Genomic DNA, 26,276 nt, shown 5'->3' on the forward strand with positions numbered 1-26,276 from the left:
TGCGAAGAAACTGTCAGTGAGTTAGTTATTTGAGCAGCCCGAGACAAATTCTAAATCCAAACGACATGTGGGAATAGCCAGGCAGCTACGCAAGACTCTGCCACGCATTCGGCTGAAGCAGGCTGGCAGGGCCCTGCCCCGCGCTGCCGACCGAGCGGCTCACAGTTGCCTAATGACCGCTGGTGCCGGCTCCCCAGACGTTCGCGAGTCACTGCGATAGAAGGAAGGCGAGGGGCTGGTACAGGGAATGGAGGGGCCTTAATGCACTCCACTGGATTTTTTTTCTCTCTTTTTTCATACTTGAGAGAAGCTGCACAGCACCAAATACTTGTGAGGGGGAATGAAATCAGACAGCTGTACAGAACACACAATTCGCCTTTAACTTTAATTAAAATAGAGTTTATTAGCTTTTCTTTTAATACAAACATGAGAAAGGAAAACCACCTGAAGATGTAGCGTTATTTTCAAAATTGAATTGTGATCAATACCTGAAGTGCCAAGTTCCATGGATTTGGGAGCCAGGGGCTGGCATATTTGCATACCGCAAAAGACTATATGCATCATTTTAACAGTTGAGTGCAGCCAAACTGATGACTACACTCAGACAGCCCCACTCTCAAAGGCATATGGACTTGCTATTCAGTGTAAGTTTCTGGGCCTTGGCTCGAAGAGGAAGTGCACAAAACCCGTGCCATTCGGAGGGAGATCTGCTCCTAGGACAAACCGCCTAGAATCTATTTGGATCCAAGAAGGGAAGATACTACAAAGACTTGTAACAGGAAGAGTCTAATAATACTTATCCTGTTTAGAGTTCAGTTTCAGAGCCTGAAAGTAAGCTCCAATCCAAAGTCTCAGAAAGAGCAAAACCCAAGCCTCTAGAGCAGTTGCACAAGATAAAATTAATTTTGGGGGGGGAAAAAAAGGGGGGAGGGGGTATAGAAAGCTTTTTGATAATTCTCAATTGAACATACTATTTTTCAATCTACCTTGTTAGGTAGTCCAGGATTCTCCAACTCATTACTGTCTCATTATGAATGTAAGACCCTCCCAGGAAACAAAAACCCAAGGAGAGCCAGATGGATGCACAATATCAGCTTTAGGAACTCCACTGTATATAGCACAAGAGATCTGCAGTAGAACTCGGAGAAGCAGTGCTGCACACACGCCATTCACCACTGGATTGCTACACTGTTTGGGATGGTGATGATGTTTCCAGACCAACTTTCTCATTCAATGCCTCAGAAAAATATACAGATTGCGTCTCTTCCAGAGCAATATAAGTATTAGAAAATGAGAGAAGCACCATAATTCACAAGAAATGCAGCATGGACCCTATACATTTTAACAATACATAAAACCGTATCTCTGCCCCCAGTCAAAACATTCAAAGTCTTTTGACAATCTCTACTGGAGTGAAGTTGTGGGTGCAGAGTTAGAATTCCTTCCTGCTGGGCAGCTTCTTGGTTATGAACAGATCACCAATAATAGCAGCTTTTAGTAGCCAAACCAGGGAAAAGCTGTCAACACGTGTCTATGCTACTGTTTTCAGCTCCAGAGTGGCTTTATACTTTAAGAGTCCCATGTTTTGTTTTGTTTTTGTTAACACTGCATCGACCTCAGATACAAATGCAGCGAGACTCTGGATGACAGGGGAGAGGAGGGAAGAACATTGTAACTATAGTCATGTGGTTAGTGTTTAAATTCTAAAATTTAAAACTACTTATTATTAAAAACCTCAAGAGTTCACAGCTATAGGCCTACATAGTAAGCAAACATCTGTGGGGGAGAGAAGGAGAGAAGGTTGTTTTTGCACCTCTGGATACATTAGAAGGAGGAGAGAGTTGATTTGACAAAGGTCTTGTCTTTTGCACCAAGTATGCTCCCCAAGCTCTGGGCTCCCTTGGCTAGTTTACCCTCCTCTCCTCCTCTTGCTGGAAGACACCATCACCGCTGGCTTGCGTGCATGGAGTGGTGGTATTCCTCTGATTCATACGGATGCTGGTTCGTGGTGCTGCACCCTTCTCTCTCCTCAGGAGAGGATGGCATTAGAACGGCGGATACCAACTAAGTTATCAGCACTGAAAGATCGTCTCATAGCAGCTTTTGACAAGTCTTTGTATTTGTCTTCACACAGCCGGGAGATAGCCTAGATACCACGTTCAGGTACAAAATGAAAAGTACACATTAGAAAAGTTTGAACATTTCAAGGAAGTTTTTACAAGTGTAATACCAACAGAGCAGGCACTCTGTAGCAGTGACACTGCTAGCTTTTTTACCTAGAATGAGAGTAAGAAAGAACTACTTTGGAGGGAGAGTATTAAAGGGGTCTGTCCCCGTGCTAAGAAGAACCCTATCCATCAGGAAGTAAGACATAAGGAAGGCGAGTGGTTTCCATATCCAAGTATCTTCATTCTTTTAGCAGTCTCACTTTCTAATGGGAAACTTGGATCCATTTCAGACTTACGAGTTTGTGGAAGTTATGTTCAAAGTTGCACCTAGTAGCTAAGTCTGGTGCACGTGGCAGCACAAAAATTTTATTTTAACAGTACAAAAACACACACAGCCATTTCTGTGAGAGAAAAGGTTCAAACTGAAAAGGTTTCTGCACTCCCTCGGGCACCTTTCCCTTGGCCACTCAGTGCAAGTGAGCCTAGGAACTGAAGTTCTATTAGGACACCCATTTTGCCTTTACCTTCTCTACACCCTCACCCCCGACATGCGCTTCCCGGGATCACTCACACGATCAGGTTCCTGAAGAGGTCTGAGAAGGAAGGGCAGCCCACTGCTCGATGGCATGGCAATAGCCATGGCACTTTAATACAGCTATTAAATATCAGCACATGTGGACAATTTAGTATTTAACTGCTTTTTCACCCATTTATTGGCTCGCCTCTGCTCTGCTTATCTAGCTAGTCAAGCAGCCTTTATTCTGGTGCAGCTATTCTAGGAACAAGCCTAATTATTTAAATCCTAGTAACACATGACTGTCCAGAAAACACTGTGTGTCCTCCCCTGCAAGGCCTATTTCTGATTGGAGCCTTCAGGCATTATCAATTCAAATAAATAAGGATACCTGTAATAAAAGGCTGCACTGAATTTCAGTCCTGAACATTTACTTCCATTAATAATTTACCACCTATCACCAGATGAACTTTCAGAGTCCTGCAATCAGCTACAAGCCTACACCTTCCCTTTAAGGCAGCACCCATTCAGCACAGCCCAGTGTTCTGGAGTTCAAAAGGTGAAAAACACTCTGAGCATGAATAAACTTCTAAGTGTATTTTAAAATAATTATTTACATTTATTTCTGCCGACCTTCTGGAGGCATGCATTTGGCTCAAGAGTGGCATTCTTTGAGACACTGGCTGCATGAGCTCCCGGTGCAAGACCAGACAGACTCTCCATCCTGTTTTAATGCTAGCACATCAATCATAAAGGAACCTGTGTTGACATATTTAGCCCCAGTCGCCCATATGGTGTAAATCAGTTTTCAGTCCCTGGAATACTAATTCACTGCTTCATACAGGCTCCTATCAACTGCTCGCATGTTTCTAACCGAAAGGTAGAATTAAAAATTTGAGCAAACGGTTTAAATATTTATCATGTTTTAGAATTAAAACCCAAAATGTCCTATATACATGCATTAGTAAGTGCATTATGGCAAAGCACATACTGTACTGAAAACTACTCTGGTTTTGAATACCAAGCCCCCAAATGCTAGCAAAGAAGAAACAAAACAGGCTCACAATCTGTAAATCATCCACTTATGCCTGGGCACCGAGCAGTTCAGTAAACAGTTTCCTGTGGAATATGAACTGCCCTACAACCACGTTTACAATTAGTGACAGTGGTAGCTTAAAGTGCAAGTAACAAGGGTGAGACAAAGCAGAAGAGTTGCATTGCTTAACTTTAAATAGAGGAATCCGTAGGCATATCATACCTATCATTCCAAAGGACCAGGAGGGATCACACTTATTCCCAAAGTTCAGCCACTTCTGGGACAAAATAAAAAACCTGGCACTTGGCAGAATTATTGGGGGTGGACAATAGAACAATATAAGCCAAGAATACCGTAGCACACCCCTCTTTGAAAGGGGCTATGGTATCAGTGTACACAGGGCCTGCGGTAATGCCTTTGTTGAAAGGTCAACAAAACAACATGCAGAGTCATCAATTAAACCTGGACAGATGAAAGGTTGCATTGATCCAACGAGCAATTTTGCCTGGGAACCCAGGTAATTTAGATATTTGCAAAATGTCTTACATATCTCCAACAACTAGGAAGAAAGACTGACTCTGCAAAAGTTGCGAGTTTTTTTTAAAATGAGCCTTCATATCAAAGAAGGCTGCGGGGACTCACAGAAGGGCAGCCTTTCCCATCGAGCAGAAAGGGCCAGTAATCTGTATTTAAACTCTGCTGGACATTCTGAAGGACTCCTAAGAAGCAGCTATTCCAAAAGTTTATCTGAAAGCAACATTTCCTTGGAAAGGTGAGGCTCTAAAAGTTGTGAAAAGAAACATATTATTATTTCTGCAGCTGTCTCCAGACAAATGGTTTATTAAACCATGAGAGCAGTTAAGAGTGCTCCCTCTAAATCTAAAAGCAGCTGTGCAGTGGGATGCAGTGGGAAACCTTCAGCTGGCAGTATTTAGAAAGGTCTGAGTGTGACTGTCTCTAGGTGCTTGGAATACAGACTGTGACCAGGGAAGGACAGACAATCCATTACATATGACACTAATCCTTTCAATCTTAAGTAGCCTAGCTGAGCTGCGGTTCCCAAAATAACATCCATTTTATTTTGCGATCTGCTAGACTTGTGTAATCTCTGTCCCTTTCTTGCCTCAGAATACTTGCTTAGCCTAGACATGGTTTTAGAAGGGCTAACTGTAGTTATGAAGGGGTTAAATTAGCCTGTAATACACTAATCTAAAAGCTTTTTAGTTTTTCTGCCACTTAACATGATTAGCAACAGATGCTCTTACTACACATACAGACAGAGTCCCCTGCTCAGCCAGTCTCAGACCATTACCTCCAGTTTCTGTGCTCTCTCTTTACTGAGAGGCTCCAGCAGAAAGCTCAGGTTATTGTCATCTGCTAGGGAGCGAAGATCGAAGTAGTATTTGGCGTAAACACTGGCAGGAACATTGATATTAAACTGCAGTAGCTCCAAGAAGTGTCTTTCCATCTCGTTCCTAGGAGGCATAAGGGACAGAAGACAAAGGAAAAAAAGATTGTTTTAGCTGGCTGAAAACACTGAAGAGACCTCAAGCTTGTTTTTAAAACCAGCAACTTTGAAATAGTCATCGAGAGCTCTGCATTATTAGTTTCGAGAGACAGGTCATTCACTAGTGCTCAGAACAAGGTGCAGCTTTTGAGTCCTGGCACCTCCGGCTCGGAGAGAAAGGTAGTGCCCTGTCGTGCACTCGCTCGGCTGACCGGGGAGGTTCATTCTTCCGAGTTCCATTAGTGCAGCTGTACAATTCATGCGCCATTCTCACTCTCGTACGGCCCCACACTATAGTGATCAGATGAAAGGAATGATGTATGCTGTTTATTAGCTCTGAAGAACTTGCAGACATTTTCACCAGGCTGATAACAGGAAGGGTGTTTATTGAAGTAGAGGCGGACTAACAAAAGGAGTAGGCAGATCACCACGGCAACAAATGGATCTATGAAGAGCTGCTGCTATTATCTCACAGAAAAAAGCCTCTTGAAGCAACATGGATTCATCTCCAATAAATAAATAAATAAGCAGCATTAGGTGGGAGAAGGAATTTTCTCCTCAATAGCATTAGGCAGGATAACAAAGTACTATGTCAAAGGGCACTGTCCAGTTTTTACTCACTCATCTGTTTTCACTGGGCAAAATATTTGGAGGAAAGTGGGGAGAGAGCCATGACATGAAAAAGGCTGCTTCAGCTACTGTACCGTGGGCAGCTAAATCAGAGACGTTCTACAGAGGAAAAGCAATGTTTTACAAATTAACCTAAAAGAAACTGGTGGTACCCAAACCAAGCAATTCAGTTCAACACTAACAACTCAACAATTGTTCCTACTGGTAGCAGACCTGTCTCAACAGAATTTAGCAGCTGTATGGGCCAAATGGGAATACACCAGAAGATAAGTTGCACAAATTCAGTGCCAAGGCTGTTCTTGCTTTTCGGGAGCTTTTAAAATGGATGTTTTACCTATCAGAGGGGGGAATAAATCAAGGAATCATCCAGGTTGTGTCCTGTATTGGATGGCAGGTCTCAATATGAATAGCAGCTTTGTGCTTGTTTCTAGCATAGTGGACTTGAGTATCATTGAACCTAGTGCCAAAATTAATTTCCTGTTCATATGGTCATAAGCCTATAGAAATGTAAATCAGATAATGTTTTGATGATCAGCTGATCAGAGCTTGATTTACCCTGTGAATAAATGCTCTTCACTGCCCCTTTTGTACTCACTACGCTAATACATTTTAATTGTGTAAAAATACAATTCTTCATTGGATTAACAAGTCTATTAACAGTGGTTTAAAACCTGGGAAAGGATAATGCCCATGTGTTTTCTGTGCCTTATTTACAAATATATGCAGCCAAAAGAACAAACAGCATGTGTCCCCTTACAAGCAATCATAGCAAGATTAGCAGCTGCACAGTTAATTTTTCAGTGATTATGGATTCACTCTCATCAAAGCAAGCAAGTTTTGACAAAGAATGACTTCCAAATACCAATTTAATTTCCTTTGATTTTTTCCCCATTAGAAATAAGTAAAACCAAACAAAAAACACACACCCCAAAAAAACAAAAGAAAACCCCCGTTCAGTAAAAGACCCACCTTTGCTTTGGTCAAATAAGAAGGGGCTTGTGATAGACAAAAATAAGATGAACACTTTACCTATGTTGAGTAGGAAGAGGCTAAGGCAAATGAACTCCTCTGCCAGTCGCGAGGCCTGGATCTCGTATCCCTTAACAAACTTTAACCCACTCGCAGTTTCCGTGAGAGCCACACAGCTCACACTGCTAACAGAGTTGTGAGGTGGGGCTGCCTAACAAGCGTCTTTAAGCAGGAAGGAGAGCGTGTTTGGTGGGGATGAGGTGCACCTACACTGCCTTCAGAAGAGGCGCCTGGCTTGTACACACACACACAGATTTGCAAACTGGGTGAACTAAACCAGATATAAACCCTTTTGCCAGTTCCAGAGTGGTGTAACTCCCATGCTTGGCTTGCAGTGGCTCAACAAGAGTATCCATCAGGTTAGTGAGATCATTCTAGGTATGTAGAGCCAAGAGGAAAATTCACAGAAAGTTCACAAACAAAACTCGCCACCAGTCCTTGTAGACAGGCCTTCACTGCACAGGAATGGCCCACCCAGGGAGCGATACCTAGTAGAGTCCTGCCAAGCAATCTTTAGCTGGGGAGCTGTTGGGGTTTTGGGCGGGGTTTTTGGCAGCATCACCAGCCATCTCCAACGTTAGAACGCAACCATGCCTGAAATCCTTCGCCAATTGTTTTCTCTCAGTAACGCTTGTATTCAGAATACCTAATACTCACCATCAAGTGACTAGTTTAAAAAATATTGGAACAACTAAAGCTGACAATTAACTATAGTACCAACTATTAATTCAAAGTAAACTTATAAACTTAAAACTCAGTTTTGCTGAGTGTTTTAAGCAGTTTTCCAAGGTCCCAGTGATGGTGATGTTTTCCAACCCAGGAGCAGTGAAGTCTGCCAAGTTGCAGCAGTGCGGGGCCTGGGATGGACACCCCCGGGCCACTGTCAGAACGGGGTTGTACAGTTTCTGCCCCTACGCAAAATCAAAGGTCTAAGTCATTTCAAATGAGATGGGATTACAGAAATCCCACCTTCAACTTGGAGGAAAAAATAAGCCTAAATTCAGTCTATTTTCCTTACCACCATCACTGCTTTGAAAATGTAAGTACTGACAATTTCAGGAGACCCAGCATCAGCAATAGAGAATAAACATCCTGCTTGTTACAGATATTTTCGGTGCTATCAGTTTGATTTGTCCCAAATAGGGCTAGAAGAAGAGACATCAAAAAGAGCAAGATGTGTACTCCAGCACTCCTAGCATCACTGACCCCACTTCAGCGATCTCAGAGTTATTTGCAGCAACGCTTCAAGTATGTTCCTCAGATAGATGAGCACTCTGAGCCAGGTTGAGCGAAGATGTACATCGTATAAAATCACTAATTATGCTTTCATGAAAGCATGACTGGCACAGCCCTGCATTTGGAGACAAAGAACTCCCAGGCAAGGGGTATGTATAAAACAAGGTACTATGTTTGCTGTTGCTGTTTGCAATGTGAACTAACTTGAATAACAAAAACTGTTTTGGTGCAGATAACTCCCCCGTTTTTAGAAATACCGCCCCCCCACCTAAAAGGAAGAAAACTGGATATTCCTCCTCCTAAAGAGTCCCAGATAAATAATTACTTACTGTATTTTAAACATTAGCTTTAGGCTGAATCCAGGGAAGAGAGCTTGGGGCAAGAACAGACTCTCTCACGTAGGTAGCCTCCCAGTGCTGTATGCAAATCTCTACCACCTCAGTCTGCTCCTCTACTAGAACTAACTGTTACCACATAGGCCTGGACACATGCTCAATTACAGCAGTGCGATAAAACTCGAACGCACATAAAACATGTCATGAAGTTTAAAGGCCAGAAAGTCTGATATTAAGCTAGCCTTCTAACATTTCTACCACTGTGATATGGGAAATAGGGGAACAAGCTGGCAAACAGAATTAAAACAATATGTTGACGTCTCAAAGCTCTCAGAGATAGAACTTTGTGAGAAGGAATTTAACAGAAAAATCTAAGGGGCCAAATCCACTCCACATAAACACACTTCCAGCCCATAGTATGAGCCTTGAGCCACAAGGATGAACATCCTCTGAACCTGCAGAAATTGTAGGGCTTAAAGCTGAGTACACCAAGAAAAGACAGCAGATTCAAAATTTCTGAAAAACTGAAATCTACATCCGAGACAAGAACATATACAAGAAACAGCCTTACATAAACAAGCAGTAGTAAGATTGAGGATTTTGTTCTCAGCACTGTAGGCAAGTCTAAGAACTCACCCAAAGAGGATAAGCTGTAGCAGTAGCCGCATGTAACACATGCAAACCACAGATACCAACACAAATGACACCTGTCTGCCAGCAGCAGCGACTAGGAATTCAGACCTTGTGATATTTAGGCCTTAGCTGGATACAAAAGCAGACACATAAGTCACAAGTTATGGCTTACCTTGCAATTTTTCAAATTCTAAAACAGAAAAGGCAGGGAACAAATTTAGTTCACTTTTTTTTTTCTTCCCAAAAAGGCTTTTGATAAGACCATAAATTGGGCACTTTAGAGTTACACCAATGCAAAAAATCTGTGGAAACAAGCAGCCAGTCCCATGGTTTATCACTGGGGGAAAGAAGGTAAAGAAAACTAACTTTGAAGTTACTCACCCAAGTCATATACACCCAAATATTAATACATATTTGTCTCGAAGTGGGGTTATCCAAAGTTTCCTAGGTTAAAAAAAGGGAATGGGGCCGGACACCAGAGATACATCATGTACATATATCATAGCACCAGAGACACTTTTTTTTCAGTATGATCACAAAAATTGCCATTAAAAACAAAACAAAAAACCCCAAAAAAACAAAAACCCCAAAACCCAAACCAAACACCACTGCAGATTAGCCAAACCTTGCAACTTACATGTCCTCAACAGTAATGTCCTTCAATATTTGGCAATAATCGACATTCCACACAGCCTGATCATCCCAGACTTTAGAAGCTAGCAGAATGGCTCCTAGGACTATCCTCTTCCAGTTACTAGGGCATATGTCAATCTCTGCATAGGTTAAAAGCCTTTCCAAATAAACCTATAAAAATAAAAAAGACAAAAAACAAAAAAAAAAAAAACAGTTTTATGTGTGTAATTAAGACCTGGAGCTGAGTTCTGAGCAGCAAACACGCCAATCCAATCTGACTATTTCATCCCGTTACTGTTAAGTGTGTCAGAATAAGTATTAGCGATTACTACTTGCACTTTAGAATCCAAACTTTCAGGAGTTACAGGTTCCATTTTTTAGTACAACACAAGAACTGGACCACCAAGGTATACCATAAAGATACTGAGGAATCAGTTCTGAGCAATGAGCGCGGCTGTTTCAGTGAGACACTGCTGGAGTTCTTTCCACCGCAGAGTCACACAGTCACTAACGGGTTCTCATTAGGGCCCATCTGGGATAGTAGATCACTCAACATCACACTAGCCTTTCATCACGGTTAAGGTTCAGCACTTGTAGCTTAACAGGAAGTGCTAAAACCTGCACTGTGATCTGTAGTCATGGGACGAAGATGCATTCATCGCTCTCTTTCCACAATGAAAGGCGTTATAGTGCTATTTCTACTTCACCCTGTAAAGAACAGACTTCAATCCTTCACCTACAACAACGTCATCCTCTGCTTTCATCTACATCACCAACTGCTCAGACTGTGAAAGATACCCAAGTCCAAAGATGTGTCTTGGTCTTTTACTCATTCGTCCCATGTAATCTCAAATCGGCCCAAAGATGTTGAATCAGTCCCTTCCTTAAAAGTTTTCTACTATTTCACACTCCTATAATGATCCACGTACTAAGTAATATGCACTTTCAAATTTGAATATAGATTGTTTTTAATGTTCTATTCCCTAAACTAAGTCCAAGGTCCTAATGAAACCTCAGATAAACTAGAGGGTGCAGGAAGCTGTTGTACAGGTCTAAGGGCAGGATCAATCATTCTAGGGTCTCCCCATACTTTTTTCCCATCCTTTGCTTGTAGCTTTCAAGTGGACTTAAGGTGTTCCTATAATAACAGAGCCATCTAGTGGTAAAATCCACTTTAAAAACTAACTCTATTTCTGTTTTGTAACTACTTTAGCTGGCTAGATTGCCCAGGGTTAGCTATCATCTTGTTCTGTCAAAATTGCTTGCATGTCTTTGGAAAAGCAAAAACCTCAAACTACTTTCAGAGTTTCAATAGCTCTAACTATCTGGCCTTTTTAATTACTTATTTCCTTATTTAAAAAAAAAAAAAAAAAGTCCTTCAAGATGAGTTTGCTTAATTGCCACATGGTCTTTTGGTGACAATTCTCTTCTGTTCTCCTTTCAGACTGTTTTTCAGAAAGAAGCCACAATGAAGACTGAAGTCTAGTATGCAATAAAGTGCAGTTTAAGAGATTGTCTAATGCAGCAATTACATAGGTTGTGGTTTTTTCTTTCCCTTCATATACGTATATGTATATGCACACATATATGTGTGTGTGTATAAATAATCAGTATCATTGTCAAGTTTTTATATCCATCTTGCTTTCTGAAATCAAACAACAAGCTGTAATGAGATTATTTTCTTACTATTGTTCTTAACTTCCAAGTACCTCCATGTCACCTGGGAAAAAAAGTTGTAGCCTCTTTGGTTTAATAAAAAAAAGTTTAATAGAAAGGTGGCAATAATTGAAGGACATAATAATGAGAAATTTCATCCCCTGGAGTTCCTACAGTATTGATCCTCGACTCCTTAGGAGGTGTTACTTGCACTTGTTCTGGTTAATATGAACCCAAAACTCCCACTTTCCCTTCCACACAACTGAAAGAAAAGATGTCTTTGTGTCTGATCTTTTTATACCCCACTGTTTACGGTGTCCCACTGTTCTGCCTTTCTCAAGCTTCTTCAGCGAGTTATATATTATGAAACAAACAGTGTTTGATTGGACAAGTAATTAAGTGTTACATATTCATATATAGAAAAGGTAAGTTCCTTTTTAGTTAACCACTTCTGTGACTACTTAGAAATCTTCTCTAAGGAGCTCACTTGTACAGTGTCTTCATTATTAACTAGGTTTCACGAGATCCTGTAACTATTTAAATGTCAGTTCAGCCCAGTCCACTCACTGAGGGGAGAGGGGGGAAGTCTTCCAAAAACTCAAGTTTCAGTAATCAGGCATCTCTTACCAGTGTCACTATTGCACATTCAGCCGTCAGCTGTGCAGCACTGAAAAGTGTCCGAACAAACCGGTAGATGTGCTTGTGATCAGGGTCATGCTTGTAGTAGTCATCTGGAACCTCTTCCCGCTGAAAGAAAGTTCTCCGAATTACTGAAAATCTGTCTTAATACTGACTTTAAAGAACAGCCACACATGGTTGTTTCTTCTCACCGAGCAGAAGTGTATACAACCCTTCCCTGTCACAGAGACAGAACAAAGTCATATACTGAAAGCAGCAAGCAGCCTTGCAATATTATGAATATTCCAAACAAAACACAATAGCTTTAGCCGATACCTTTGTTTTGAACACTTTTTTGATCTGTAACGCTAACAGGAAAGAGCATGAACTACCATCATTGTTACAGGTGCTAACTATTGTCCATGGAACATTTTACAGACTAAAAGAGATTAAAAAAAAAAGTTTCTCCCTGCAAGAAAATCACAGATATATGCACTCCAGGGAAGCACTGGCTCTTCAAAAGGCAAAATTAAAAGAGACTTCACAAGATTCCCCTTCCAGCTGAGGAAGAGCTGAAGAACACATGTCAATAATACTGTCACATGTAGAACTGGAAGGTAACTTACGCTGTCTTCATAGGACTCATTCTTGAGAGATTCCAGAAAGACAAAGCTAATAAACAGCTAGATTTAACTTTGACACGATGCTAAACTGTTTCTAAATACAGAGGAGAAGAAAAGCTTAGAAAGAATCAGTCTGTAAAAGCAATCCTAAAATGAGTGTTTGAGAATTCTGACCCTGTACATGAGCAGGATCCCCCTTGCGCAATTCCTGCACTACCAGCGGTACAAAAACACATCTGGAAGTACATTTTTGCTGACTGGAACTGAGGAGGAAAGGACTGAGACTGTTATTTGTAAGTAAGCCCTGTGATGCTGGTAACTTGAAGTTTGTTTCTTCTGCTATTAGGGTCAATAGAGCCTGGATTTGGACTCCTTGTGATTGAATCTTTAGAGGACAAGGTGTTCAAAGATTTCTTCCAGCTAATTAACCTTTTTAAAGGAACTGTAGGTACCCAGCCAAAACCCCATTGCTATAGAAACTAACAAGCCATTTGTATCTTTCCCCTCAGAAGAATGACATACAGCCATTGCTGTATTTCTGTCTGTATACTGCAGTAAGACAGAAGAGACCTTTAAGTGTTTCCTAAAGGACACAATGATTTTCCTCTATTCATACTCATTAAATAGGAGGTAGGCTATATGACAGGATCAAAAGATATCGGGTTGCTAAATAAAGAAAAGAAATTGTGTGATGAAGTGGAGTTCATCTTACATAAATAATTTTCAATGTGAAAAAACAGACTCAGGCAGTTAAAACAGTTTTGGACCAGACTTTTCTCTTGAAGCGCCACAGTCCATACAAGAAATCTTCTATATGGCTCTTCTCCTGAAGTTCATTATTTTTATTGAGTGAAGAGTTGTATTTGTTCAAGTGCACAATTCCTAGCACAACGGGTCATGTTTAGGGATGAAACTCTAACAAACTTAAAATATTTAATTGTTTACTAAAAACTGTTTATTAACAAGCCAAATCTGTGAGATAGATTAAGCTGCATTCACTCAGGTATGTCCCAGAGCAAACTGAATTTTTAAAGCCACTAGAGCTTTGCTAAACTCATTTCAAATGAAAAACAAAGGAAGTGGTTCTGTAGGACAGTCATTAAGCTAGTAGTGCTCAAACTGGACATAAAAAGCACACGCTCCACTCTTGAGCTTGCCTGTACTATGAGGTTTTGCATCTTAAAGATTGTCTAAAAAGCTGTACCACGACCAGTCACATTAAAATCACATGCTGAATGCTCCTAGCTGTTACTGCAAGCAGCATTAAGCCTATTTGCTTTAAAATTTTGCCTTTCAGGTTTTTTGAAGACCAAACTCACTGTCTCCTACTTTGTGTGCTGCTTCACATATTATGTTCTCCTGTTTGCAGTCATTTAAAAGGTTAGGCACATATCTACTAACCATGTCTTCCTAAATAAATAGGAAAGACTTTTAATTAAAGTAGTGTTAAAGAGGGGAAGAAAGGAGTCAGACAAGAAAGTTCGGATACAAAATATGCAAGATCAGCACGTGCTTGCTTTCTATTTATATTCAAAGCATAGAAAACCAAACATACTTTGCAACATTTAGAAAGGCTGGGTTCTGTTCATGATCTAGCCATTATCAAAAGTCCAGAGGACACTGTCTGCACTGTATTTTATATATAAAGATACAGTTTAAGATCAATTTGCTTGTGACCTGGTGCTAAGACATTTTTATGACTTATACAATACAAATCAAGATGTTAAAAAACATGTATATTGATACACATTCAGAGGATCAAAAAGTTACACTTACTGTGAGAGGATGAGATTTTTCATCAAAAATATCCAATGATCTGTCAGAATCTCTACAAAGTAAAAATCTCTGTTTTAGCAACAAGAATAAATTGGTAATGCTATGCTGCACTAAAAAAGTGTTATTCATCAAAGAGGATAAAGGGACGTATTTTATAGTTCAGCTTTCCCTAGAATATGGTATGAAGTCATATTGTATTTTTGCAAAGTATTTAATGATGAGATCTTATAACTGAATATTTAAGACGCTAAACAATGAATAGCTATCCATGTTCTTGTACTATGCTTAGTACAGTTTCCCTTAAAATGTGAAACCGTCTCAACAGCATTTATTTCAAAAAGGCAGCTGTAATTTTGAAGTATACACTGTAACTAGCTATAATTGCAAGGGTTATCTGTACATGGGACAGAGCGTTCCTTCACCCATCAAACTAATCTGTACTTCTGTATTCAGGAATAGCTAAACAAAGTTCAAAGGCTGATTTGTGGTGAGTTAAGTGTATTCTCCTCACTCCCTCTGTTTTGACTTTCTATGCTTCATTCTCGATGAAGCATGTGCCATTGGATTGGGTGTATTACTGACCTTTCCGTATCAGCTCAAGAGGGAGTACAAGGAGAAAGCAGATACAGCATAAAGTGTCAGATTTTTCAACTCCTTTAAGTTATACTAGCTGTTCCTTAAGTCACCAAGACCACACCCCTGGCTCAAAAAGAAAGTTGTTATATTTCAGCAAAAAAAAAAGTTCACTCACCTGTTCTTTATATGGTAGAATATTGCTAGTGTTACACTAAAAATGAGAAGGAAAAAAAAGAAAAGACTTAAAGCACCATTCTGTGCACACTGTTCCACTGCAAAAGCTGTTGTTCAGGGCAAAATGTTCAGAATCCATTATGTATTGGCTTCCTCTCACATTCTTGAATACTCTGTGTCTCATTTCTGATGTCTACCTGCCTGAACAGAAACTGGCCAAATCAAATTTGCTAGCCAAACTACTTGTATATTCATTGTACAGATATTTGTGCCACGCAATAAATATTGTACCACATTTTAAACACACACCTTCATTGCCTGATTAGGTGACATTTATTGAAAATGTGGACTATTCACAACTAAAATATAATAAAAGTTCTACTTGATGTTACATATACTGTTGTAGAGATTCTGCTGATGTTTTAATTCTGTATCTCTGGCTGTCTAATTTAGGACCTGTCTAAAAAAAGAGAATCATGAAGATGATATTATGCCAGTATAATCCAAGAAGGGGACAAGAACAGATCTCAGTCTCTGCTGAGTCAAGTAAGGCAATGGATTTCATATTGACACTCATCTGCTGTGGCCAAATTTCAGATACTTTACTGGCGGTGGCAACAGGAACACTGCCATCACAGGAATATGTCATGGGCAAGCTCTAATCTGTTGCCAGCTGTACACCACTTCAAAATGGCACAAGCACCATCTTTTAGGTTTTTTTCTCTAGAAAAGAAGGAGTGACATCCTAGATACCTCTGTTTGAAACCAAATTTGAAAGGGACAAACCAACTTAGACATTTCCAAACTCTACTAAGTGTTAAAACAGTAAAGCCTTCTGGGCCTGAAGCTACTTAGCCCTCAAGCACAGTAAAACTCTCAATTCTCAGCCGGTATCGTCTATGCACAAAGAACTGTCTCTGTGGTACCCAGAACAATAGGTCAAACAGCCATTTCCACTGGAGAACCAAGACGACTAGTTATCAAACTCACCGACCTAAAATGACAAATATATGAAGAAAAAGTAGAAAGGCTAGAACTAAAAACCAAAGCCAGCAACATACTGTTATCCACAACTAGAGGGCAGACTAATACCACTGGCAAGCAGCAAACGCAGTCCTACAAACTTTTCCTGCAACTCCATACAAAATCCATTCCAAGTTTTCCCAGACTGAGAGTTTCTGGGTTTGGCTTTCAATGTGAAGACTTTGAGCTCCCCACCCCAACACACACTTTTAAACCCAAGATGCTGACACACTTCTGCACTGCCTCAGATTCTCAAGTGCACAATAACTACTTTAAAATACAACAGTACATTAGCTCTGTAACTGAAAAAAAAGCTTGCCTATGCAGTCATAATTAACCAGACCTCTAGACCCCTTCCATACCAAGAGGGGTGCTGTGCTCCTCTCATTCAAGTGTGTGACTGGCTTTGAAACAGACAAAACCACCACAAAATCCCATATAAACCTTGCAATGCTACTCAGCCCCTTGTTGACGACAAATGGTTCTTACCACTTTATTGTGCTTCTAAGGTTAGGTTGACTGACGGTGCTGTCATCTATAAATATTGTTGAGCATGAGCTGTATTTTTTCGTAAGCTGCCCAGGAGAAACCTGGGGGGGGGAGAAAAAAAAAGAACAGAAATACATTCAAGAAGAGGGATTTTGTGAGCTTTGGTTTACCACACTGAATACTGGCTTTAAACCTTAGTAGCTACTGCAGAGGAGGTCTTTGTAGATGATTGCTCCTGCTATGCAAGCTACCCTAGAGCCATCAAGTTCCTAAAGATACCCTTTGCGTAAGATAGGTTTATAAATCATCCCTTGTAATGTACAACACGATGTTTCTAGATAAGTAATTTTCAGCAGAAATAGCTGCAGCTAAAGCAGCAAGTCCTCTGATTTTCTCAGTTCTCCTCCATTCCATTCTTGCCAGTTCAGGTCTCAGTCTTCCCTCTCTACAATGTCCTTTATTAGATTTCCCTGTGACTCCATAATCATCCTCTCCCTTCTTTTATATCCTATACCCTTACATTTTCTTGTTATCCAGTATTGCTCCCTATAAAGACAGTTTTGCATTTGGGGTTTTGTCGTCTTATATTTTAGAAAAAAAAGAAACCTCTTCCTGACATTGCTCGCTTTACTCATGTCTTGTTTAGCGTCTGGAATCTGGAAATAAAGTACTACTATTACCCTTACTTTTACTATTCAGTAAATTACATATTTACTAGCAATATGTTCCATGAAAAGGAAAAATCCTGCAGATTTTATACTGTAAGAAATCTTCCTATATAACACTAAGTCAGGCTTCCCTGAGCATTTTTAGAGAATGCCTTGCACTAGAGCTAGGACATCATAATTGAGGGAAGAGTTTTAATCAAGCAATTCAAGATTCATTAGTTTTTGCCAGAATCTTTTTAAATGCCTTGTCTAAAAACTTGAAAGTCTTCCATATGAAAATGTTGGCACCCTTCACAACTCAATGGCTGCCTGGGAACATCTCCCATTCCAGCTGACGTTTGCCAGCAAAAACAATCCAATCACACTTCACCTTGGTGCTGGCAGACTAAAGCTGGAACTGTAATTGAAAAAGAAAGAAAAGGAAAAAAAAAAAGAACCACCCCCCATAATCATACTAAATACAGCAGACTTGAAATATCATTATCTTACCAGTAACTTATCAGTAGACACTTCTGCTAGACAGTATTTTTTAAGCTTTGTGTTAGTAACTTCCATTCTTAGCTTTACTAGTCAATAATTTTTTATACACTTATTAATGACACTGCATCTTTTTTGTATATTTTTTTGGTAAGTGAAGTGTCAAAAACAACTAATTTGGTTTTGTGGAAGAAGCTTAGAGCATATTTTCAGATTTTAAAACTAATGCATTATCATTTGTTCATCATACTGATTATAATGTTTGTTCATCGTTCTCTTTTCATGCTGGATAAATTTCTTACAATAAGTCCTGTAGTGATGCGCAAACAGCAAGTCATTTAAGACTTCTCATCTCAGCTGAGAAATTAATCCAGTTTTATTTCTGTCTAAAAAAACAACATAGGCAGTTTGACTTGTATTTTCTCCTTTACTGTTCTGAAATGCTCAAGACTGATACAACAAAAAAATCCATTCTTATTCTTTTGACATCAGCCATTCTGTGCTCTGTGACACTGTGCCTGTTTGTTTATTTTTTAAAGATAGGCAAAGATAATTCAGTTTTATCTTGCTGAGGAGGATTTGGGACATGTGTAGGACTATATACCGAGAACTACTACAGTTGTTTCTTGAATTTGTCTTCGTCCCAATATGCTAATATTATCTATATAGCACATTAAGAATTTGTTTTACTTACATGATTGATGTGGTTACTCTTCCTCTTCTCTCGCACTAGAAAGAGGGAGAAAGAATGTGAACTGAAAGGTTTCTAAAATACAATCCCAATTTACATTCAATAAAGTCATTCTATTAACCCAGTCTTCTGAAGTACATGAGTATTAAAAGTTTCAAATTTGACTTTAGGTGTCTGAAAAAGTAGTTTGAGGAAAAAAACTGAGTTTTATCAAGCTAGTAAGCTACATACTACTTCCAACTATCCACATGTACATTTAGGAACTACTTCCACCCATCGCACTAAGGGAAAAATGTCTCAGCTTTGAAGAGATGCTGTGCATCATGAAAAACTGGATGATTTCAGATAGTTCAAACAGACAGTGTCCAACATCCAACAGCAACCACTCCATAAACAGAAGTAAAAACATCACACGCTGAACCTGCCAAAGACACACAAGGAGGAAGGTGCCCAGCATTATATACGTGTTTTCTCTCCTCCTATTTGACAGCAGAAGGTAAAAAGGTATTTCACTATACAGAAGATGCTGGCACAAGCTATGCCTATTTCTCATATAACTGCAACCATGTTCTCTGATAATTTTAAACTGTGTCAGCCTTTCAAAAAAGATTGTAAGGTTTAACTTCCAGCTGTAACAGCAGCGGTAAAACAGTGCTGTTAAAGGAGAGCTGAGAGTTGCATACATGCAGAAAGCTATAGAAATGTGACCAGCCTGGACAGGTGACTTCTCCAAAGTTTTGACCTCAGATCTTTACCACTTGTTAGCAGGGACACATTCTCTTTCATATTTAGAAAAATTAACAATTGGAAGAGAGTATCCAAATTTTTTTGGTCTTCTTGCATAAATCAAAACTGACAATCCTGGTATCATCTCAGTGAGAGAGAACTTACAGATATTAATTCTACTAGTTCTATGAAAGGTTAACTAAAGAATATCCAGTGAAATTAGAAAAGAAGTTCTTCTGCCTGACTTGTCCATAAAAATACCCTGTAAAAATCAATTCATCCAACTAATACAAACTTCAGAGAATAGTTTAATAGTCTGCTCACCTAGCAGACCATTTTTCTACATGAACACAAGTGTATACATTTCAATACATTACATCTGAAGAACACTGAATCATGTTTAAAAGCAATACTACCCCCAACGAGGATGTTCATGTGGTTTGAACGTTATTTGCAGCAAGGCTGAAAGGCTGCACAGTGAAGCTACACTACAATGTTCAAGAACTATCTCAGCTTGCTAATTGCAACTTAAGCAGCGCTCATCTAAGAGGTGTTTGAAATGTGCAGGTCAGACCCTCTGTCTGTTTGAATACTGACCTTAGAGACCTCAAGGAAGAGACACTTACATTTCCTCGGTATCATCTCTTCTGGAGAATCACGCTAGTGCTTGTTTCTATTGCTCGCAGATTATCTGAGCATTGCGAAGTTGATACAACTGACAATTTTACTACTTGCCATAAGACTCTGAATAGCAGGACTACGACTGACAGACCTGTCAAAATAGTTCTACTTTTCTGTGGCAAAGCTATGCCAAGGTAGAAGACACACTGCAGCTTCCCATCAACACATCCAATCTCAAGTGCAACACTGTCTTAGAAAAAACAGTGCTTCAAACAAGAACCAACTATAAAAGGAACAGAAGCATTTTTAAAAGAATGTCTTAAACTCCTTTTTAGTTGCAACTTCAAAATTTACTGTTGTCAGAATTCTTTTTTATTTGTGCAATATCAAAATGCCTCCACTTTTTAACAGCATTTTGGAATGCACAGGCTATAGTAATTGTTCAAAATTTACTATTAAGTAAACAAGGGATCTGCAAAGAAACTGAAAATCCCAATACATCCATGTACTTAAAACCAGGATTCAAGAATAATTATGCTACTGAAACTATTAAAACAATTTAAAACAACATATTCAAAAGCAACTGATATAGACTGATGGCTTAGGCTTATTATTCCTTACAGAAAACTGTCTTTTTTTTTTTTTTTTTAAAAGCAATTTTTAAAACAGTCCTTGGTCAAAAAAAACCCCACCACTGCTTGAAGCTTGAATTACACTAGTGAAGAAAGCCTTGCTCCTTCAGACTACTAGGATCCAGACTCTGAAATCTCCTGATATTTAAGCATTTAGAGGAACAAGTGATTTTAAGTGTTATGTAGAACAGCCTATGAACACATTTCTGTGTAAACACACAAATTATTAATCCCTATGCTTTGAAAGAATTAAAGCAATTTAAGTGTTCTCGAGCTGTATAATTAAAATACATGGTTATTTTTCCAGTTTTTCTCCCGCCTTTTTTTAAATTGGAAAAAACTTAGCTTACCATCTGTTTGAGACTTGCTCAGGAAAATTGTGCTTGCTCTGGGATGATCAGATGGATTAGATTCCAAGGCTAAATCTGAAACAGAAAGGACAAAAAAAGGAAAGACCTTTAACAGAAGATGGTAATTACTACAACAATTTCCACCCAGCGTTAAAATGCTCAAGCACAGTGATGGAGACAAGATCAGAAACACATAGAATGGGCTGTCTCTCTACAGCAAAACCTTACTTTTGCCAAGATAAATAAAAATCTGACATTTTCCCATCTGAAAAAAAGCCTGTGGACTTATTCCTACTGCCATGAAGGTCTGAAGTAGCTTATAGTTTCCCTCAAAATAAAATCTGGAAAGGGAGATCTCAGAAAACAACATACATTTTCAGAAGTCAGTATGTGCACCTGTATGTTAGGGTAGCTGGATGTGGAGCCTGTGCTCAGTCGAGGGCAGAAAGCTAGAACTTTATTAAGAGCATAATTTAAAAAAAAAAAAAAAAAAGGACACTGCTGATCTTTCACTCTATGCTTTAAGTACCCAATACAGCAGGAAATAATCTCTGTGGTCTTATAAAAGAACCTAGTAAGTAACTTTTACAGTGCTGATAAATATCAAAACATGGATCTTACACTATTCTGTTCTTTTGGAATTTCAAGTAAAACCCTGTATAACTAACACATAATTATTGAAGAACAAAATTATTGCTTTAATCTTTTGCCACAATGAACCAGTGATGACATTGCACGAGGATATATTACTCCCTTAGATTAAGGTGGGAGTGATCGCTAAAAAGTTTGTTGATGAAACTGTAAACATCATAATGAAATTTTGACCTGCATTAGCTTTGACAGAAGAAACAGCTCTTCTGAGGAAGTCATGCTACAGACACACTCACTTATGTGAACATATGAACAGAATAATCTAGTACTGTGATCCTGGAAAGAGCAAATTTGCATCCATTTACATTTGTCATTCTGATCTTCCTGTGTGCTACTTACGCCATGCTAATCATAAAAGCATGCAAGCTTGCAAACTTGCACATTAGTGTTTCAAGGTGGTATGCCAATGCAGTTGCCACACCCTTAAAAAACAAAGTCATCTAAGAATCACCATCAACTTTGAATGAAAAAAAAAAATATCTTAAGAGATTTTATGCACTCAACCAACAGAACTCTGGTTAAATAGTATCCAAAGTATGCACAAACTGTCTTGGTGCTGGCAGTCTTAACTATGTGAATGTTTTGTGCTACTGCACCTAACCCATAGCACTGCCACAGCCCTCATGCGTCAGTGAGTGAACGTAATTGCAGAAGTACCGGTGTCCAAGACTTCTCATTCCAGATTCCCACAGTACACAACACTGGTATCCAAACCTGGATGTTTTCCAGGTACTTGGCTTACAACACCACTGATCTTAGTCCAACAGTATTGCTCTGACACTGGTTGAGGATGCAGACCACTGTAATTTTGAATCTCTACTGTGTAAGTAAGGTAGCCAACATCTATTTAGGAACACAAACATTGTTCAATCAAGAATTTCCCCCCCTTCTCAAAAAAGGCTAGAGTCAGCTATGAAAGCAGACCATCTCGAGAAGTTTTTAAAAGCTAGCTTACAAAAAACAGTGTTTCTATTTCCACCTTACTGTGCTCATTCATGGCACACAGTGAACAGGTACCTGAATTTAATCATGTACTTAAAAGGTAAGAAGTCCTGGTTTAGAAGTCCTAGAACACCAGTTAGCCTTACAGCTCATACCTGAAGTACCACTAATACACATCTGATTCTCTGGGAAAAAAAAAAATTTCAGCGTACAGTAGAATGCCACACTGGAACATTTTAACTACCATTTGTAACATCTCAACAAAATAGTATAACTGTTGTTTAAAACTTGTCCACAGTGTTGACAAGTTTCTAGCACTGATTTAGCAAAATCACTTTTAAGAGACAGTATAGACACCAACTTTAGTTTCTAATGCTAGCATCTACGTAAAAAAACCAAACAAACTTTGACACAGACCAAGGAATTCACTAATAACAGCAAAAATTAAACAACTTTTTAGATTTGATAAAGGGGCAATTAAGAAACAGAAGTATTTTGCTTGTCTACCAAATAACTTAAGTATCATCAACAGGCAGAACAGGACTGCAATATGCAGATTTAAAATACAGGTTATTATTAGCAAGTTATGATGCAAACATAGAGCAAACAACTCAGAATTTATTTATTTACAGTTCAGCAGCAACTTTTAGAATAACCGGATAAGTCAGGTTAGAAAGGACCTGAGGAGGTCTCTAGTTCAACCTCTTTCTGAAAACAGGTCAGCTATGAGGTAGAATTAGGCTGCTGAAGGCTTTATCCAGTTGAGTCATGAAAACCTCCAACAAGGGTCAACAGTGCCCAGACCACCTTTCCCACTGAGGGGAACTAATGCCTACAGGGCTATGGGACTCACTATGGAATGGTGGGGAAGAGCATGTGGGACCATATGAGACTTGCGTGATATTTAGGGGAAGGCAGCAAGGAAGATTGGAGAGGAACAAGCACAGGAAAACAGAGGGAAAAGGGCTACTCAATTCAGTAATTCCTAACACAGAACTTTGTGTATTCTCTTTGTTGAATTTCATAGGGTTCCTGTTGGCCCAATCCTCCAGCCTATCTAGGTCCCTCTGAATGAGCAGCCTCCAGCATATTGACTGTTGCCCAACTGGGTGTCATCTGCAATTTGGGTGCACTCCATTGCTGCCTCCAGGTAACTGATAAATGTTAAATAGGACAGGTGCTTTTTTTCCAGGGAAGAGACAGTATGGAGTAACACCCATCCTCGCTCATCCTATAAAGAAGTACACTGTTAACTTTCCTGAGGTTTTGATTTACTTTGAAACTGTATGACTTGTTAAAGCACCTCTTACGTTGTTTTTGCCTCTTCTTGTGCTCTGCCAGTCCCTATATCCGTGCTTCTTAGATGTTAGAAATCAGGTCTAGGGCTAAAAGCACTACGAGAATTAAACACATGCAAATATAACCAACTGTCATCCTGGACAAGAAGGGTCTAAGATCTGCAGCACTGCAGGATGCACCAAGGGACACAACATTGACATGGCCACACAAGTCAGACTTGCCCCCCTGAACCCAAGCAGCCCCACACATTTGAGGAAAGGAACAGCAGTGAAAGGAAAATAGACTTTACTGGCTCCAGTTCCACAGGGCCTCTGCCAGACACAAGATGCTTTCTGCTGGACAAAGTCAGGTGTATCAGCACCCGTAGCACATTAAATCCACAGCACAGCTTATACAACCAGATAGAGTTACGGTACTAATGAACTCCCAAGACACATTGTGCATCCCCAGTACAAAACCCCACAAGAAGTGATTGAGACCAACTGTAGCTAGGCTTCTTATCCCAGAATAACGTGGCATTAGCAGAAACAGCACATTTGCTTTTGTCTTGCAAGAGACTGGAAAGAAAGATGCATATAGCAGACCGCCTCCCTGTAGCTTTCCCCTTCTAAGCAGCCAGAGAATTTTAACCCTCCTCTCTGTGCTGTTCTCCCTGGACAATGCTTTTTTCCAAGCAATGGAAAAATTAGTCATATGATTTGCTCTTCCTAAACTGCCAGTGTTGCTCATGAAATACCAAAAAGCAACAGCAATACAGTTGATGAAGGAAGCATAAGGCAAGAGGCAGATAAGGACGTGAGAAGAGGCAAAATGTAATGGGAAAAGAAAAGCCAGAGGAAGAGATTAATCTGTCTGCAACCAATTTGACTCACAACCAAGTGTAACTCCTAATACTTCATCCTGGTAGCACTTAGGAGTCCAAATCCAAGATATCTAGCCCTGAAAATAAGGGTAAGTCTTGATTAGGAGCTACATCAGAAGACGTATGATGAAAGCTCAAGCTTCGCAGACAACTAACAGAAAAAGAAAGAAGCATGGTATGCCACAGGATGAACAGAAATAATGGGAATTAAAACACGCAGTAACAGGAATGACAGAAATGAGAGAAGCAACAGGATGATATAAAAAGCAAGAAAACAACTCCAAAACATTTCTTTACTGAAAGATTTCTTTACAAAAATGTCTTTACTGAAAGAGTGGTTAAACATTGGAACAGGCTGCCCAGGGAAGTGGTTGAGTCACCATCCCTGGAAGTATTTAAAAGACAGGTAGATGAGGCGCTTAGGGACATGGTTTAGTGGGCATGGTGCTGTTGGGTCGACGGTTGGACTCGATGATCTTAGAGGTCTCTTCCAACCTTAATGATTCTATGATTTTTGTTTTAGAGGCTATCCACTCAGTAGAAGTCAAAACACATTTTCTATCGGACCTTCACACTTCATGATAATGAGGTGAGAAGGGAAGACTCCCACCAGAAATTAAGTCTGTGGGAACAGCACAGTAATGTTGCCATGCTATTAACAGCCCTCCACCTCCAAGAACTGCATATTAAAAATAGCCTTTCCTCTTACTTCTCTGCATATCTCAGTGCCATTTACTCACATGGTGCTACCAAGCTTGTCAGATCAACCCTGTCTCCAACTGGAGCATAGAGAAGCCTGAACTTGCTTCCCTCTCCCACCATTCTCATTTTAAAGAATCCCTTGCAGCTTGCTTGCCCTTCAGACAATCTCAGCTACTTCTGTTGCTGCTGTGCACTCCATGTGCTGATAAGAGCACACAGTCCCCCACAGGGCAGATCATATTACTTTTAAAAGCAAACCTCTGCCCCTTGCTCAAGATCTTACGTCCTTTCCTCAACACAAAATCTGCACAAGACTTGACTTTACTCATCTATGTCATATAAGAATGTGTGTGGGTTTTGGGAATTTATAATGCTAGCTACTTACCTACTGTTTTACACACCTCCATGGGTGATTTCTAACTATTAAGAACACATTTTACACACTGCATCGTGCTACAAATATTATCTCATGAATAAAGCTGACAGTCAAAGATGTCACTGTTACTAAGTAGCAGCCCTTTGATGATTTCACTTCTTTAGAACACTAAAATATTGCATTTCCTTTAATAGTTTTAGCCCCATCCACTGCTTTACTAGACAGCAGTAACATTTTGATACAGCACATATTTAAAGCATTAAATCATAAAATCATCTCTTTGCTGTAAACTGAGTTTCTTCCCTCGCTCAGTGGGTTACTAGCTTTGATTAATGGTTGAGCTTCCCTTATATTTCATCACCTTACAGTGTGAAAGATGAGAGTTACTTAATACTTTCAGTAAAGATTTAAAAATTAAAACAAATTAGACTAACAAATTTGCCATATATTTCAGAAAGTCTGTTATTCCTAACAATAACTTCATATAAAGTGATTTGTCCTTTAAATTATGTTATTCTATTCCCAAAAAAATTCCTGAAAGTTACAATTCTGGTTTCTAAATCCAGCTTGCTTTGTTTACTCCTCACCAGCCACACCGAAGGCACCACAGAACCCAGCACATG

At 39.5% G+C, this 26,276-nt stretch overlaps 1 protein-coding gene across 1 annotated transcript; it reads right to left on the reverse strand.

Moving 5' to 3' along the window:
- Positions 1-383: 383 nt before the first annotated feature.
- CCNYL1 (cyclin Y-like 1) lies at positions 384-25,684 on the reverse strand. The gene is made up of 10 exons (XM_009332971.1): positions 25,663-25,684; positions 20,822-20,896; positions 18,496-18,530; positions 16,657-16,757; positions 15,146-15,181; positions 14,395-14,446; positions 12,005-12,124; positions 9,726-9,892; positions 5,031-5,193; positions 384-2,146 (listed from the first exon to the last, which is right to left on the reverse strand). The coding sequence occupies exons 1-10, from the start codon at positions 25,682-25,684 to the stop codon at positions 2,030-2,032; spliced, it is 888 nt and encodes a 295-aa protein (XP_009331246.1). The 3' UTR covers positions 384-2,029.
- Positions 25,685-26,276: the final 592 nt, after the last annotated feature.

The sequence above is a fragment of the Pygoscelis adeliae genome, unplaced genomic scaffold (genome assembly GCF_000699105.1).
Source record: "Pygoscelis adeliae isolate BGI_AS28 unplaced genomic scaffold, ASM69910v1 Scaffold160, whole genome shotgun sequence".
In the NCBI taxonomy this organism is placed as follows: domain Eukaryota; kingdom Metazoa; phylum Chordata; class Aves; order Sphenisciformes; family Spheniscidae; genus Pygoscelis; species Pygoscelis adeliae.